The sequence below is a fragment of the Monopterus albus genome, unplaced genomic scaffold, assembly GCF_001952655.1.
Source record: "Monopterus albus unplaced genomic scaffold, M_albus_1.0 scaffold91.1, whole genome shotgun sequence".
NCBI classification, from domain to species: Eukaryota; Metazoa; Chordata; class Actinopteri; order Synbranchiformes; family Synbranchidae; genus Monopterus; species Monopterus albus.
Window position 1 is genome coordinate 1,352,918 of NW_018127971.1, and position 18,903 is coordinate 1,371,820.

The 18,903-nt window shown below is 39.4% G+C and overlaps 1 protein-coding gene and 1 non-coding gene across 5 annotated transcripts; one reads left to right on the forward strand and one right to left on the reverse strand.

Moving 5' to 3' along the window:
* Positions 1–563: 563 nt before the first annotated feature.
* tp53inp2b (tumor protein p53 inducible nuclear protein 2b) lies at positions 564–10,898 on the reverse strand. Of its 4 annotated transcripts, XM_020608146.1 has the most exons (5): positions 9,431–10,897; positions 5,581–5,972; positions 4,578–4,895; positions 4,322–4,478; positions 564–4,208 (listed from the first exon to the last, which is right to left on the reverse strand). In XM_020608146.1, the coding sequence occupies exons 2-5, from the start codon at positions 5,702–5,704 to the stop codon at positions 3,941–3,943; spliced, it is 867 nt and encodes a 288-aa protein (XP_020463802.1). In that variant the 5' UTR covers positions 5,705–5,972; positions 9,431–10,897; the 3' UTR covers positions 564–3,940. The 4 variants fall into 4 exon arrangements, with proteins under 4 accessions (XP_020463802.1, XP_020463801.1, XP_020463800.1 ...); XM_020608145.1 differs by having other exon boundaries at positions 4,322–4,892; positions 9,431–10,898; XM_020608144.1 differs by having other exon boundaries at positions 4,322–4,895.
* Positions 10,899–15,944: 5,046 nt separating this feature from the next.
* Positions 15,945–16,016, forward strand: trnaa-ugc (transfer RNA alanine (anticodon UGC)). Its single transcript has one exon. It is a non-coding gene; the product is annotated as a tRNA-Ala (tRNA).
* Positions 16,017–18,903: the final 2,887 nt, after the last annotated feature.

Sequence of the window (18,903 nt, forward strand, 5' to 3'; positions counted from 1 at the left end):
ACAGGGATGACATGTAAATAAACAACCACACACACTCACACTCACTCCTATGGGCTGTTGAGTCACCAATCAACCTAAGCTGTATGTCTTTGGACTGTGGGAGGAAGTATTAGTACCTGGAGAGAACCCATGCAGGCAAAGGGAGAACATGCAAACTCCACACAGAAAGGCCCTGGGTCAGTCGGGGCTCAAACTCGGAACCTTCTTGATGTGAAGCGACAGCACTAACTTTGTCAGAAATACATATGTATTAAAAACACTAATGAGGAACATTCTGCTCTGAGTACCTTCACTTTTGATACTGTAATTACATTTTGTTGATAGTACTTCTTTGACTTTACTTATGTCCAGTTTTAATGCATTTCTTTTAGTGAAGTGTTTTGACATCATGGTTTTGCTGCTTATGCTTAAGTAAATTATCAGAATATTTATAGACCACACTCTGCTCTAATCCCATTTCCTTCTGTCCTTGCACATAAAAATTTCACACATGACACAAGATTCAGGTGTTAGCCTGAGCATTTATTGTCGTTGTTGTTGTTGTTGTTGTTGTTGTTATTGAATTTTATGGGTACCTGTGTTTTCTGAATGGGTGCTGGAAAACCCATCCATTGACTTTTGCATAGGTCTTGCCTGTCAGTGGAAAACTGCCCACTTTGGGAAATTGAAAAATCAGTACATCACAAAAACCATGCAGACATAGTGAAAGGCACAATCACCATAGATATCAGATACACCAAATTTTATATGTCTATATATTTCATTTTTCTGGGGGAGGGGTGTACTAACTGAGATGTAATATGGGAAACCCCCAAGTGTTTATAAGCTGCCATTGTTTCTAGGGCACAACATAAAACATATGAAACTCTCCGGACATTCGACTTTTCATTTAAAACATTGCATTGGTGAACAACTGTTCTAAAATATGGGAAAATACAAGCATATTCTATTGTATTTTTATTATATATTTATTTTTTAATATATAAACATTTTGTCTCCTGCCTCATCCTTTCCATGTCCACATCCCTCACCTCATACAGGTTCAACATACTGGGTGACCATTCCCTCTGCCTGTTATTGGAGGACTTTCACTCTTAAAGCCCACCTTTAAATAATCATACACAACATAATGAGCACACTTTTCTCTTTACATGACACTGGTGAGAAAAGGAAAAAAATAAAAACTGAGAAAAACACAATAGGTTTGTTGTGGCAGAGATGTATCTGTGGTGGGTGATCTTTACATTCAGTACACACATCCAGCTGTGATCGCTCATTATTACTTTGTTTTTACTGTGTATGAACTTTTTTCTTTTATAACAACAGGCAAAGACCCTATGAGGCAGCTTAACTATCGGCGAGAGCAATGTGTGTGTGTGTGTGTGTAGGTTACAGTGATAACCTCAGATCCATCTCCTGAACTGTTTGAGGAAATAACTGCATACATAAGAGGCATCTTTAAAAAAAAGATAAAATGTATAATTTCATTATAAATTAATAGCTATTTTGGGATTACTGGCAGAAATAAAACCTTTGTGGTGTGTGATTCAAGGAAAAAATAATTTATCTTACTCAGCTAAATGATTAAAATAAGACATTGCCATTTTTCAAACAAACAGAATCTCCAGACTCTCATTCTGTCCTTTAAACACACCAGTATAGACTGTTTTAAAACCGTGTCATTGTCATGTGTCCTTGCCAGCATCCATACAGCAAGTGCTGTGCTAAGTGAACCCTCTGGAGGGCAATGTTTGCCTATGGCACATAAACTGTGAGTCTAGTGCTGCTTGTATGGTGCATGCCATCACGATGGGACTGGAGGTGGGGCAAAGACACCACTTTTGGCCACTGAAACGCCCTCTTGGTTTGATACTGAACACAGAGGTGAGGCAGAGAAGGTTCTCATCAGTCCCACTGAGCACAAGGTTGGACTCAAGTCCTGAGAGGCTTTGACATCTAAGCATCATAAATGGTTTTGTAATATTTACAAGGGAGATTAATGAACATCGTAAGTGTTTTTTTTTTTAAGAGTTTCTATCATTTAACTCGTCAGTACATCTTCTCACACACAGGTTGAATCAAAACAAAAATAAAAGAATAAAATCACAAAAGAAAAAAGCACACAGCACACAGCTAAAACTTTGACTCACAAAATGTATGACAGTGCAAACTTACACCCATGTTTCAAATATTTTACAAATGTTAGTATACACGTCAGCACCATTGGTTACTATTGTTGTAGAATACATATCAGTAAGCTAGATGTTTAAGTGGAAACAGTTGGAGCTGGATGTACTAATGAGAAAGGGACAAACAGTAATGGAGTAGATGTTAGCTGCATGTCCATAAGCAAGGTGATGAGCTTTTGAATGAGACTTTAATGGGACATTTATTTTGCTCATTTTTTCCTTAAGAACTGCCTCCTGGACAGTCGATGACTTTTCTTAACGAAAGAGACTGATGTGTAAATAGACAGTACTTCATGATCACATGGATAACATAAGATCACAGCACACACCGTGGATGAGCATGGCTGGTGTGTGCTGGGCACATTACTTTAGTTTAAAGACCACACATTTAATGATCATAATGCTGCGTGTGATCCGCAAGGGAGTGAATTTGAATTTGTTGTCTTTAAGAGATGAATGTGTACTTTCTCTGTCTGGTAGGAACTTCTCTTCCTTTGGTGGAACCTCACTGAGACAGATTGTAAAATAATTGAAAATGTACAAGACTAAAGCGCAGAAAACAATATAACAAAACAAAATAAAGAGTTACCATCAATACATCACTTTTCACATACTATAACCTGCCATACCCTGTAACCCAAGAGCAAGCCTTGCATTGTTTCAATGCATTTATAACCCTTCTCAATAATGACTTTGTGGCTGCCACAAACCCTTTTTATATTTGTATTATCCAGAAAAACCGTTTGGATATGCAAAATAAGAGTCATCTTCTAGATGGTCTTCAGTAAAAGTTTTGAAAACTCACAGGCTGCTCAGAGGGTTACATAACACTTTCCTATGACCATTTCATATTGACCACATTAATTTTAAAACATCTAGTTCTAATTCATCATGAGGTCTCTTTTACTCTTTAGTCTGTTTTGCTCATGCACTCACCATCTTCTACTTGCTCTCAACCTTTCCAGAGAGAGAAAAGAGGAATGTCACATTTGTTTTTCTAAGGTGAAACGTGTTGCCCCATGTTTCCTCGCCTTTGTCCTTTACTTTGCATGTTAGCAAACCAACCTGGAGAAAAACAAATGTCTGGTGATTTTCCTCTCACTCTTGTTCCACACAACATATCCTTCCACCTTGTCTGAACAAAAATAAAATTAGATTTAGATGGAACCCCCTTAATATAATACATGTTGAAGACATGATGAGTTGTTTTCGCCATAAAGATGCTAATGCTTCTCTGCCTTGCACTGTTTCCACCAGAAGAGTCTGTTCCTTCAGTCAGAGTACACTTGGTTGTTTAAATTTCAAATCACTATCTCCAAATGTTATTTAATTTAAAGATATTGGGGATTTAATGGTTGAACTGAAAAACAAAAACATGGATTTAGGAAGAATGAAACATAAGAATACTTTACTAAAACAGATAAGAAAATTACTAAAGCTAATTTTTCTTCAGACATTATAGTTACTATAACGTGTAAATATTTTGAAGACTTTTTTTTGTTGTTTTGATACTGCAGTGAACAGTAACTATAATAAAGGTCTATAAACATCTACTCAGAGGGCTTTTGGGATCCATAAAACTACCATGTGGACTCAGTTTGTGTCTATACCCAAACAAAAAAACTACTGGTATCTGAGCATAATGCGTTATAATGTGAAAAAATGAAAGCAAATATGCTGTGGGTGAATGTTTTTACTTGTGTGTGTCTAATGCCCTCAGAGTGAACAGTGCCCCCTGGTTGCTGGGGAGTTTAGTGGCAGAGGTTGCGCTTGCTGGGCTGGTGAAGGAAGGTGTTTCTGGCATGGGCTGCATGGCGAGGGACCTGCTCTCTAGTGCGATTTTGGCGTTGGATGCGGTTGCGGCCCAGATTGCGCCTCTCGATGCGGGCTTTGCTACGCTGGACCCTGGCCACTTGGGTGACCTTGGCCAGAGCACCAGCCTGGGCAGCAGCTCCATGGCTCGCCCTGGTGGGCATAATGTTGTGAGTGGCTGGGACAGTGGCTGGATCAGACACTCTGCTGCGGGGAGGGAGAGAAAAGACCAAGGTGGGATTGTTGTGTTGTTGTGGTCGTGCTGATGCTGAAAAAGAAGGTGAGATGAAGTGTGGCTAGTGTTAGCAGTGCTATCTTACCTCATGCTGCTTGCCAGGCTCACAATACTTTCTTCTCCTACCACAGACAAATTGCTGTTGGAGACCATGGACAAGTTGCTTGGGGAGACGTACACAGACATGCTAGGGTGCTCGATGAGCAGATCCTCCATTGGGCTGGCCTCTGCTGTGGCTCCCTCTGCAGTGAAACAGGGGGGAGGGGTGACAAACCAGCTCTCATCCATGCAGCCTCTCTCTGAGCCTGCCCTACTGCTACCCCCACTACCCCCACACTCACTCCCAGAGCCAGGAGACATTGATGGGGTGGAGGATGGCGTGGACAGTCCGACCCGCCTTGGCAGGGTCACGGGTGTAGTGGCACCTAAACCTGATGGGCTAGTGCTGGGACAAGACAGGGTGTTGGATGATGCCATAGCACCATGTGTCCGACCTTTATGTGTCCTACGGCGCTTGTGAGGCAAGCGGGGAATGGGGGCCAGGCATTCAGTCCTTGTATGAGTGTCTTGATGCCTTGATAGGTCATTGTCTGGGAATGATTGTGCAGTCAGTGGGGCTCCCGTCTCATCCTCTGCCTGCATCATGCAGTCAGACTCTTCTGAGCATATGGCAGTGATGAGATCAGGCACGAGGCGGCCAATTAAGACGGGGTGGTTGCAAAAATTATGCAGATGTGATAGATTTTCAAAAAGTCAAGTGGGTTGAAGGGGGAAAATTTAAAGGATCACATACGCACGCGCACGCATACCAGTGTGGGGAATGTAAGGTATTTAAAAAAATTGGAGGAGGGGAAGAAGAGGGGGTAAAGAAACACAAAACATAAAAGAGTCATAGCATTAGTTGAATTGACCCTCTAAGGCTGTGATTATGATAGTGGCATACTGTTTGTCTTGACTATATATGGCATTTGGTGTTTGGCTGGCTTCTGAAAGCAAATTTTTAGTAATTACCTTTGTCATGATTGAGATCATAAACAAAGAGAAAGGAAAGGTGTGTTCGCAGCAAAATGTGTTTCCATCTTCTGAAGGGTAACACCTTTGCTATGGGAGCCATACAGGTGAGCAACAATGTGGTTGTGCAACGGACCGACTGATTCTTCACCCCACCCAATCATCCCCATAATTAGTTTTACAATTTAGGCATGCAATAGATAACAGAGGTCTTTCTCAGCTACACAAGTCTTTGAAAATAATACAATCTGACTGTTTTCCAGGTTGGTGTGGCCTTTAAATGCCACAACAGCCCTTCCATTCCAACCCTGTGCTCCTCTGATTGATACTCACCTGGAAGATTGACGAGCATCCACCCCTCCTCGTCAGCCTCCATCACATAGGGGTTGGATCCCTTCAGCTCAGCTGCCACCTCTTCTACCTCCCCAAACAACAGGTTGCTCAGATGTTGAAACATGACTGCTTGTATTGTCAGAAGATGATTTGGGTGCTTTTTTTGTCTACAAGGAAAAAAAAACTGTAGCTGCCTTTTTGAATGTCTTGTTTGTATTTATGTATCACTTGTTGCTGTTTTATGCAATTCCTTTGTGTGATTTTTTTAAAAGCCTCTTTTATTTTTATTATTTTTAACTTGAAGCCCTTTGCTGTAACTCGGATTTGACATACAGGAGTGGACAGGCTTCTTTAGTGCAAATGTAAGGTTTCACTTGGTTTGGAGCAAAGGCCTGGAGAGAGAGAAAGACAGAAGGAAGAGGATGGTTAGATAAGATAGGGTGTGTCACATTTTCTTTAAAAAACTCTTCTAAAAAAAGAGAAGACACTTATTGCATTAATTTCCTACTGCTTTAAAACAGAGTAGATAGATAAGCAGAGTGAGTAAGAAATGTGTATTGTGAGAGCTTACTCAGAACTATTTCAAGACACATTACAACAAGCTGGAACTTTTTTGGACTCAAACCTCAAAGCATCTGATGTGTTGTAATGACCAGTTGACCCAAATAATGTGTCATTAAAAACTGAATCAGTTTATTTTTATGTTTCCACACTAACAGTGATGGATATTAACCATATTTCATTAGCTAGAAATCTTAAGATCAGCAGGGACGAAGCATCAAATTCCCCAGTTTTATTCAATCACAGAGGGAATGTGTTTTATTATTAATTTTATATATTCTTGCTATTAACACTAACAAATTAAAAACTTGGGGGTGGTGCAACAAACTGTAAATATTTTCACATTATAAATGTCATATGGTGAACATGTTAGCATGCTGTTGTCACATTATCATTTACTTAGAGTGATGTTTCTGGCCAAATACTGTAAGGAGCTGGTGGATGATGGCCGCACTCCCCTCCCCCATAAAATTTAGATAACCAATCAGCATAGTCTCAGGACAGATGGACAGCCCAGAGAAGAAGAGGAGGAGGAGGAGGTGAAGGGAGGTGAGACAAACACAAAGAGAGTGTGCACAATATAAGGACAGAAGGTACTGAGGCAAAGGACAATGCCTGACCTAAAAGTGAACATAATGTAATGGACAACAGATGTTTGAACAGCCATAGCTTACAAGACAAACCTTTACATGTTCAAAAGCTGTTTATATTTACTTAAAATGTGTGAGTGTGCAAGATGGGATGGCTGAAGAGATCCCAGAGTGCAAACCAATCAGCAACTTGCTGACACACTCAACAACAGCCTATTTCTTGATTTCTGGGTTCAACAGGCTTCTCCTCACATTTATATTTTTATATTCATTAATTTGTATAAGATTTTCAAACTTGCAGAGGTTTATACAATAATAATAATCACCTGTTTCAGTCCAGGATCTGTTTAACCGACAACCTGATTTGTCCCAAAATGGTTTTATGTTTTAATGTTAAACTATTTCATTAAATAAATGAGCAGATCAAAAAATAACAGGGGTTAGTAGTGAAGGAGCAATGATCAAAAGTTTAATAAAGTGCATGAGACTGACATTTATTATACAGAGAAAGGTGACATGGAACAAAGACGGAGATATGCATGGATGCTTTTTAGGAAGCTGACACTTTGTCCTTATTTGGACAATCACCATGGTGACCAGGATTATAATGGGAAGAAACATCTTAATTACAACCATACAGCAAAAGCTCTTGAGATTTTGTATGTCAGATGGAATAGTCATCATTTTAACTGTATTGAATTACATGAATTTGTTTGCATGGGTGTATGCTTGAAATAACATGAGAAAGTTAGCAGGCTGCTATCCAGGAAATATTCTGCTATCCTGGGAAGCAGGCTGTCAGCTGAATTTTTTAATACTTTGAGTTGTATGAATTCATTCTGACTCACTTTTCTTTTCATGTTCAGGTCAAAATCTGTCCCGTTAATTGGGCTAAATAAAATGATTCATCATTTTGCTGAGAAAATTCAAGATGTTACAACAAACTGAAGTGCAGTTTTGAATGTATTCCTGGACTAAGAAACCTAAATCGTGACACCATGGCAAACAAATCCAGAAAAACAATATTTTCACGAGAAAGTCTGAAGTTTGCTTCGCATAAGTAGCAGTAGACATCTAAAAAACACACTCACTCAGCATGGGCTACATTCAACATTTCCCTGATACCATTTTTTAAAATTAGTTTGGTGCCTCTACAAGCCAATTAAAGGTTATCTAGAGCTGGTGTAAATATAGCTACTGATACTGCTAACAGAGCACAAATGACTCTGATATGCTCATATACACAGTGAGGAAAGAGTTTCTGAATATATGGCATATATAAGCACTGTCAAACAAGTCCCATAAAATAAATGATAAATGTCTTTTGAAGTAAAATCTATTTCAAGGAAGGGAGCAGAGGAATAAATGTAGGGCATTTAGCCTAACCTTGTAATCAAGATCACATTGCTATGATACAGCCAATAGGTTTGGCTGTCTTAACCTCCTATTCATCCTTCGTACATGTTGCAGATACCCATTATGTGTATAGAACTACTTTATTCTTTATTTGCTTATTAATGAGCATGAGAGGCCTTATTTTGTACGTTTATTAAAATGTGACACTGTAATATTTTAATATGTAAGATTTTCTAGACACACTGTACACAGGAAATATAAAAAGATTGAATTATCTATATTTTAACAATGGTCTTTAAAAAATAAAAAGTGGGGCGGGCAGAGCGGGATGGGAGGGACTCACAGAATAAAAACAAGACGCCTGTGACGTCACACAGACGTCACTGACGCTGCCCCAAAGTCTCCAGTCTATTTGGCGACCGGAGGAAAATAAACGGTCTGCACAGCAAATATAACCTAAATATAAGGTATTATGACAGTGTGTATGCAATCCATTTAGGCTGTCATGTCTATACTGTATATTGCGACACTAAACCGAAATCGATTGATCGATATCTGAGTGGTGGCTACTGTCGACGGCTGAAACCCAGTGACATTATGAAAAAAGCTACTCACAGCAACATTGTTTAGCCTACATTTCGCATACAAAAAAACCTGGGCTGGTATAGCAAAATAAAACACCGAGCTCAGACTGTCCACAGCTGAGAGACAACGCTTTCTGAATCCGGGTCAAACATTAATTATCCAAATAGTCTAAGCTTTACAGCTGAAGGGTCAAAGCAATGACAGCAGCGGCTCTGCACGAAAGCCATCGAACGGACAGGCTCCTGACAATGAAACTGGAATTTCACCAAATAACATAGTCGACTCTGTTTGTCAAAAGACTTTAACCTATAAGATCCGCCTCACAGAAAGCTACCAACATCCGCCATCGACTGGACTCCACATCAGCATTTGGTGCAATTTACAAAACAACGGCTGAGGCGTCCTGTAGGATGTAGCTCACAAAAATACAGGCTGGTGTCATTTTTCCTTTGGTTTGGGGCGCTGTACTTGCTTTCTCATCTATTCGTGTCCTAATAATAGGCCTAGGTCATTGCCAGTTATAACGCACGGCTGTCGAAGGTATCCTGTGCAATGAGTCGGTGACAGACAAAGCAATTCTGTAATTCTGTTAATACATCCATTATGATGGCTGATGGCTGCTGATATCTTTATGTAAATAAGCAGGGGAGTGCAGCAGCCTCGCCGGCAAAGACAGATGCAGTTTGATATTGATACTTCTTGAGAGAACATTGCTTGACACAACCCACACCAAGAAAGCAAATTAAGGAATAGCTTACCTGCCTTTGCAAAATTATTCAAGTTGTAAACTCGATCTCACACACAGTAGAAATGACAACAATTCTTAAAGCATAGCTTTAGATAGCCTTAAAGTGAGGTAGTTAAAACACCATTATACAAAAATAAAAGGCTTTCTTCTTAGAAGAAGGGCTTCGTGTAAAATATTACACCGATGTTTTTAGATCATAACATTTGCAGCTTTTCCCTCCTCTCCTCAGTTTTTCCTCCTGTTTATTGCTGCCTCCAGCTGATCCTGGGATCAGAATGTAGAACGTACAAAACAGCTGATTGTGAGATCACTAAACTCTCGGCCACGCCCCTTGCTCCCTCCCACACCAAACAAACCAGCCAATCGGAATTTTACACAAGCACAAGCCTGGCCTCTTGGTAACAGGTAGGGGCTGGGCGAGTGGAGCTGTCAACCTGCAACCAGATGGAAATGGTGAACTTACTCAGAGACTGATCTGCGACCAGCTTCTAAATTCACATCGGTGCCGTTTGAAGCCAGGACCGGGGGATGGTAAACTGATCCTCAGTCTGTGCCCACATAAGTCCAAAGACTAAACCTTCTATGGCAAAGAGCAAAGAAAGATGAACATCTGTTGACAGCGAAGTGATTAAATTGTCAACCTGGAGCTTTATTAAATAAATTCACAAGAATAATGAGGAGCGCAGAGCGGAAGCTGCTACAGCTAACCTGTTATATCACCAAGTGAACTGACTTTTCTGTTGTAGCCATATTATATTGTATACTACACTATATTATATTTTGTGGACTTAAAAAAAAAAAAAATTACATTATATTCATTTTAATTTTCATTTGAAATCAGGTGCTGAAGAGTAACCTAATCTTTAAGTTAGGAAATTGATTATATGTGCTACTGAAACAGGAGCCTGATGCCAACCTTTAATGTTCAAATTGTAAACTAGTCCTTCTACAAAAGCAGTGATTTTGTTTGATAGTTCTTTTAATTTCATGTGTAAAAAATCTTTCCCCTCCCTTTCAATGTCCATCTTCACTCCTCCACATGCCACTCAACATCCACCAACCAATCAGATGTGCCTTTTTTCCGATTGCAGCATTTGAGTATCCAATGGGCCTTTTAAAGGTCTTGAAAACCCCTGGTGGTCACTGCTACACTCTGCAGTCTGTAAGGCTTAGAGAGTACCCACTGCCTCTTGTAAGCAGATTGTGCTGATGACTGAAGATGTGCATTCTTGCATGTGTATCACACTACGTGAAAAGTCTTCCCATGTTGTGTTTTATGAAGTATTACACATATTTTTCAGGAGCATTGTAGCTTTCACAGCTTGATTGTGCTGGGTTGGTGCATGCTTATGTGTACATAGGAACACACTGCATTATTTAAAGCCTAATTATCAACAAAGTCATTCCACAGCTGCTGGTTTTCAGGATCTTTGATTTTCACTAGTCTGCACAGACCTGCTCAGGTAACCTGCACAGGTCGTACTGTATCGTATGATGGTTTAGGATTCCAATGTCCTCTCTGCCAAATGATGCTCAACCCAGTAGGAGCCTTTGTGACACTCATATTTGATTTTTACACCTGGAATTACATCAGAATTTAGAGTAATATAATGAAAGGTATTTGTATGTTGTGAAAATACATCTCATAATAAAGCTTGGATTATTGTGTTGTATACCATGAAGTTTTTTAATGATTATATTAAGTAAAATACTTTATGCTACCTGGAACTTTCATTAAATCACAGCTAACTGGGATTAACAGAGGCTCTAGATGTGCAGCATATTACTGTGAACATGAAATTGTTTTGTTCACAATGATGCATTGTACTCATGTACTTATGTGCACAAGAATAAGGAGACCTAGTTGTGTAACTGTGCCTTGAGTGCAAATTGGAAATAAATGAACTGCATCTAACAGGGTTGTGTCTCCTGGTGCCTGTGTCTCATACAGATTTACAGTGGTAAGCTACTTTTTCTGCCGGGCTTTGTCCTGTTATTACCACTCTGGTGAGGGATAATAGCAAGAGTCCAGCACAGTATGAACTTTCTAAAGGCAGGATGATAAAGTTTCCTCCTATACAGTTACCAGGTGCTAGGCAACACACACATATACACATGCACACTCATTCACCCTGTAGTGATGGAAGGTGGAAGGTAACTAAGTACTTTTAGTATTGTACTTCAGTGCAAATCTGTACTTTACTTGAGTATTTTCATTTTCTGCTATTCATACTTTGACTTCACTACATTTATTTTTATAATTTTAGTTACTAGTTACTTTTCAGAACCAGATTAATACAAAAATACAGTATAATTACAAGACCTCATTGATATATGGAGCAAATTTCACAAACTCCCCAGCAATAATTCAAATTAAATGCATTTAAGCTAGTTAAAACTAGCCCCCCTTTACCAGCTACAACATTAAATGTGATGTACAATACTACACCAGTAATTATAATACAATAATATGATATACATGTGAAATGTGCCATTCTGCATGATGACTACTTTTTGTACTTTAAGTATGTTTTGATGCTAATACTTTTGTATTTTTACTTCAGTAACTTTTTAAATACAGGGCTTTTTCTTGTAACAGAGTATTTTTACACTGTTGTATTGCTACTTTCACTTAAGTAAAGGATCTGAGTACTTCTTCCATCACTGGTGTTGATGATATCCAAACCTGCAGTAACACAGTGAACACAAACATTTTGCAAGAACAGTTTGTGCATCTGTGCTTGTGTTAATGTCTGTTCTCCAACTAATCAGAAGAAGTCAGAGGCCTGACAGGACTAGTTGTGTCATGTCACTGTAGCACATGTTGCCATATCACTTACTAATCATGAACAATATATACAATTCAAGCTATTGTTAGTAATTATCCTTTAATAAAGGATGTGGTCACAGCCTTGTCAATCTCAAATAAATGAGACTTGAGCATACTACTCAGGGACACAGAAAGATTAGAGGTTATGATTTTCTATTGTCTGCTTCTTTTCTTCTATTCTTTAATCCATGTCAGAGCTTTCAGTGACATTGCCTGACTTCACAGGATGCCCACTGTACTCCAAGCTGGCTGGAGAAATAGGTCAAAGATCACAGCAGTGTTTCCATCTTTTTCTCTCCCTGCGTGCGTTCATATTCATGAATGTGACACGCAGCTCTTGTTTAACAGCATGCCTGTCCTTGCCCCATCTGACACACCTAATTCAAGCATGTATATAAATACACAGGGCTTCCAACCAATCAGACCCTGAGCTGTAAACACAGTTTGTTTGTGAGTTACAGACTGAGGTGAGGCGATGGACAGTTTGACTCATAAGTCAGCCTTCCTGTGTTTTTCGATGCTTGAAACAGACAGTAAAGTAACTTGCTTGTGAGAAGCAATTCGGCAACTCATCTGTTCCTTCGGTGGGGACAAGACAGATCTTGATGGGACGTTGTGTTAGTAGGAGACAGTACTAGCACCAATGTGCTTCTCTGTGTGTGTTTGTTTTTTTTTTAACTTGCTTGTGAGAAGCAATTCGGCAACTCATCTGTTCCTTTGGTGGGGACAAGACAGATCTTGATGGGACGTTGTGTTAGTAGGAGACAGTACTAGCACCAATGTGCTTCTCTGTGTGTTTGTTTTTTTTTTTTGTCTGCTGATTAGTCTTTTTTATTGTCAGACCAGAACAATAAAGATGTGTCTTAAAAAGAGAATCTGTGAACACTGAAAGAACAAGAACTTGTGAAGCTGTGTCCACTCATTTCCCTACTTTGGGCTTTATGTCATATCAGTAAACTGGCAAGATTTGTAATGAATCCTTGAACTTATTTTTTGGCTTGTTTGTTTTATTTTAGTAGAGTTCTTTTTTGATCTAATTGACCACTTTTTCATGTGGTTTGATTCCCCCTACCTCTGCAGCTTTCACTTTTAGTGAGTCTGTTCTAAGGGGTTGTGCTGCCTAATAGAGATACGTTACTTTAGTAGCAGAAACCATTTTGTAGATCTGTGCGTGCACAGTGAGCTTAGGTAGGACAAACTGAAAGGTCGGATGATTTTTTTTTGGACACAGCTCTCTCCTCTCAAACTTCCCTGTCCCTGCACACTTGACTGTTTTCAGATGATAAGGTGGCAGACCCAGCAGGTACAAAGTCAGCTCTGCTCCCCAGCAGCAATGTAAATGACCTGCATATATATGAGGCAGTGAGGCTGTTCAGGCTGCAGATCTATTTACATTACAAACAATAGGCTGCCCAGCCCATTTAAAGGAGCACTATAACCTCTAGAGTCCTGAGCTTTGGAAACCCAAGCTGTGCGGTCCTCATATGAGGACGCAGGGACTCTAGAGGTTAATACTTGTGCACTTATTTGTTTTGTTTTTGCAGAGTTACATGTAGACATTGATGCCTCCCTCATATTTGTGAATGTTTTTCTTTGTTTTTTTATGTGGTAAACTGAATATTTTGGGTTATTAACTGTTGGCTAGACCAAAAAAAGGGCTATTTGAACAGGCCAATTTGCATTTTAGGAAATAAGAATACTATTTTGGTGGTATTTCTATAGACCAAATGATAAATTGATTAACTGAAAAAATAATTAGCAGATCATACTCTTCCTTTAAGATTAGACACCTTTTAATGGTGTAGGCCAACAGTATTGTGTTATTAGTACTTTTGCTTAAGTAAGGGGTTTGAATACTTTTTCAGCTGTTGTTGACAGATGTGTGCACACTGTGTCTATGTCACAACAGCACACAAGTAGTCAACACTGTTAAACCAAGCTTTACTGCTAATTTGAATACTGTGGGCACACAAATAGCTTATGAAGGCTATTTTTGTACCCACCATTCCCCTTTGGTACTGTCCTCTGTAATGCCTGATGTCTGTAGTCTTAGATAAAGAATCTCTGTCTGCATCTCATATTGCATATAGCCTGTATATACTGCACTTCAGAGCACTCCACAGTTCTTAGATAGCTGGCCTCCAAACACACATAACATCTGTGTACTGTTCCATACTTGCACAGGCTCAGCATTGTGGAATCCTGTCACCAATTCAAATTCTCAGAGCTGATGTCAGCAAGTGTCTCTCCCTCCTCCCAGGAGACCCCTCTGCAGGCCTGTGTATTTAATTCAGCAGAGGAAGGAGGAAAGGAAGCTGGGAAGTCTCAGACCATTTCTCTCCTTCCTTCTGTCCTTACTGTTAGGTATTTTTAGTCAGATAGAAATTGGATAGATACTTTATGTATTAGAAATGTTTAGTGGAGATAGGATGTCTAGTTAGACTGTTAAATGCTTAGTCATGCTTATGAGTTTCTACAGGGTACATCTGGTCAAGGATACTAGAGAGAAGAGTTGATGATTGTCAGCAGACAGGGTGTTTAATATTATTATTATGACGTGTATAACTGTAGCCTTAGCCATAATATGTTCTTATGTTTGAGCCACGACATGTTACTAGAGGTCGTGAGAATGTTTTTAGCTACACACCACTTAATCATCAGACACACGCACTTTGATTTGCTTCATGTTTTGACTACTGCTATGACCAGCTGCAAAGCTGGCAACAGAGACGTCTCGGTTGACGTTTCTGTGTAGTATGGGGCTAGCCCAACCGAGGGGATATAATGTATAGGCCTGGTGGGTTCAGGGTCTTTCATCTTACATCTGCCTGTGAGCAGTTTGGAGGTGCAAGATACCTGAGCGTGTAATGTTAATTTTACATGTGATCCTTTGAATAAATCAGCACTGTTTTGAAGTTACTTGGACTGTCTCGTCTCTCAGAGTTAGCAATGGTAAGAAGAACCAAACTCTAACATTACCATTCCCTTTTACATCTCATGGGTCTGTCCCTACAAGGCTAAAGCAAACATGGCATAGAAATAGTGTCCTTGGCAGGGGAGTGCTGTTAAGTACAGCATGGGTGAGGACAGGCTGTACTCTCCAGAGGGGGACGATAGCACCTCATTCACGCTCTTCTGCAGGATGTTATGAAACCCAACAAGAGAGCTATTTAAATTCCCCAGAGGATTAGGGTACCTCAGGTGATGAGGAAACCCTAAGTTTCAGCCACTTGTGTCTGCCTGAGTGTTTTCTGTGCTGGGGGTGTTCTGTCAGTCTTTAATGGTGAGAAGAGTCCCTAAGTCTTAGTGGTAATAGTCCTGAGCAAAGATAAAAAAAGACTAGGCTAAATATTCAACCTTTTCCTTTCCATTCATCCATCCTGACGTCAAAGGCTTTTCTGTATACAGACTAGGGCGGCTAAAAACAGCTGAGTCTCTTGAGATAGGGGCGTTGGGACGTCTTTTAGGCTATTCAGAAATGTCATTATCTAACTCATATCACGTTACTCGGGAAAATACGATGGCCTACATGGAGCTGTCACAAGTGTTGAAGCGAGGCTAAAGTTGTGATCTCAAATCGCATAATCCAGCCTCAATCAGAATAAAAACACAAATACCAACTCTCACGACAAATCATGCTACACTACCTAGTAATTTGTTTTATATTAACTTCAGCATTGTCACTTTCATACAAGGGGATGTAGCTCAGTGGTAGAGCGCATGCTTTGCATGTATGAGGCCCCGGGTTCAATCCCCGGCATCTCCAAATGTTTTTTTCGAAAGGCAAGTCCTTTTTTCTTTAACTTTGTGACTGGTGATGCGGGAAAACGCACTTGTTGATATCTGGGACTTTTATGAAGTTATTAATAAACAATAAAGATATTTTTTGACTTGCAGTTCTCTCCTCTTTCCATGTAGCATACATTCTCTCTTCATTATATTGTGTTCTTGTTGTATGGTTATGCTTGTTTCATTGGCTGTTTTATATTGTGTTCTTGTTGTATTTTTCATTATGCTTCTTTCACTGGCAATGCCTAAGATTTTGAGATTTAGATTTTGTCACTTGACCTTGACCTTGACCTCAACATCTATTCTCAGCAGAAGCATGCACCAAATCAAATCTGGTCATAGTTTAGTTGTCTCCTTACATTTTAATTAACAGCTTAATTGAATGATTTATTTTATTTTTAAATAGGATTGTTGTGTTCACACATTTTCTGCAATTCTATAATGTGAAAATATATTTAAGCTATTTTTGTAAAATGGGAAAATCATGAAATGGGCAAACACCAAAAAAACAAAACAAAACAGCAGCAGGAAACAAACAAACAAACAAACTCACAAAAGTCTCCAAAATAAGTTCATGTGCACTAACCTTATTTCATCAACAGCTAGGTCCATTAGTTAAGCATAACCTGGTTGTCAGGCAGAACACTATCTGGCATGAAACAACACTGTAACCCTTTTCCAGCTTCAGGCACAACCATAGACTGTAGTGTCTAGTCTCTTTAACTAACCTCACACTGCCTCTCAGCATGTGCACACCTGTCTGTGTGAAATGTGATACAGCTCAGTCGCACATTTCACTGTTGTCAGTGACAAGTGTAGGACTGCAGAGTAATACTACTCTCTTAAACAAATGTGATCTTGTCAGCGGTACTAACACCCTGTCTATTTGTGCAAATGAAATGAATGCAGCCGACCTCTGATTCAACCACTGACCTGGAAAGCCCAGAAACGTGACATTATTGGTCTTATGTCGCCCCCTAGTGGTTCCTCTCAGAGTAGTCCTTCAATGGATCAGCTCACCATGTGCACAGTGGATGGCGCCACTTCATAGTTTCAGTCCCTTTTTTCTGTTATTCCTAATTGACCTACATAGGTTTAAATCATGTCCCTATTGACCTTTGTTATTCTATTATTTATTTTATTTTATGGTACATTAATAATGCCCTCTTTTTGTAATCCAGTTTTAATGTTTCTAATGTATATACAGTTTAAGAGTTAAAGGTCAGAATAATGATTCAAATTTGTACACATGTTCTTATTGTGTTTTTAAAGCAATGGTTGTTAGATGCCCCAAATTACAGAGTTATAGGATTAGACACTGGTCCAAGACACGATGTGGGGAATACAAGTTAGACAGACAGATAGATAGGTTCATTACAAAACAACTGGACAAAGTCACATCTGCAACTTAACTATTGATAGCTGCTATACAAATATAAGATGTTTAACCTTTCTGTAACAATTATATTAAAAGTTCTATACAAAAAACATAACGCACAAAGCAATATAAAGAGACAAATAAGTCTCACAGTATAGTGCTTTTTTAATGTGAGCCTCCTTCCAAAAGTTTTCCTCAGAAGGTAAACAAACGACTATTAGATGACTTTTAATTGGACCATATATTATATTAAACGGTGTCTGTGGTTGAACTGTGGCATCTGTCTGCTGTCCAGATAAGGTTGGAGCAAAGCCACAAACACACACACATCTGGCCAAATTTTCTCTGCTCACATCTATGGAAGGTGTTGTGTGCGTTGTAACAGTCAGGGTTGGGGCTAATCAACACACAAAAGTGCATGGTAATTTGGGTGCTTCATACACTGTAACAAAAATCTACTCTGCATAACAATTTTTGATGTACTACTCTAGCTCTGACATCACTTTATGTGATAATGGAAAACGTTTCCATTTGAGAGACAGAGAGGGAAGACGGTGTTTGCTCATATGTAGCTTGTAACTCTTTTCTACACCGGAAGATAAACAAATGGCCTAAATATTCAAGGAAACTGCCCCTTTGTTTCTCGTGGTCACATGATAGTGCACGAGCCTTGGGGTCAGCAGGATGTGCATGGCTAATGCGGCATACCCTTAATGTTTGCGTGAATTTTACCCCATCTTGTTAACATGATTCGCTGACACATACCAGTATAGTGATGTTGAGAAAGGTTCTGACAGCTGAGTGGCCTCTACATCTTATGTTCATGGCAGAGAAGGTGCACAGTAGAGAAAGTCACCAACCTTCTTTGTTCAAAGTCTGATAAGTAGGTAACATGCATAATGAGGATAAAACCCGTAATGGCAGAAGTAATCAGATGCTGTACTGAAATAAAAGTAGCAATAGCACAATGAGAAATACTATGTTACAAAAAAAGGCCTTGAAAATCTTATTGGGCATAATATACTGTAAGATCATCAAAGGTTTTGTAGATAAAGTCTGTTAAGTTTTAGCTTGAGTTAATTCATGTAAGCTGATTTAACCATACGTTTCACTCCTTGACTTTGGAAGACAGATGTTTTAAAATGGCTTTAATTTATATTGTTATTCATATTGACACCAGCAACTGTTGGGAACCAGGTACAAATCATATGTTTTCATGAGACATTCAGTTTGACCAGTCCCAAAGAAGCTGTGGCTGTACAGTTGATGGAAATCAATTCTGAATTACTTACTATTAGAGTGACTTGAACAGAGCATGTGTGAGGGAGTCTGTGTTCATACTCTGCATTCCTCTGGGATAATCTTATCTTACTCCTGCTGGGCTAATAGACCTCTGAACTGTAGGGCAACACACACACACACACACACACACACACACACACACACACACACACACACACACACACACACACACACCTCAACACAC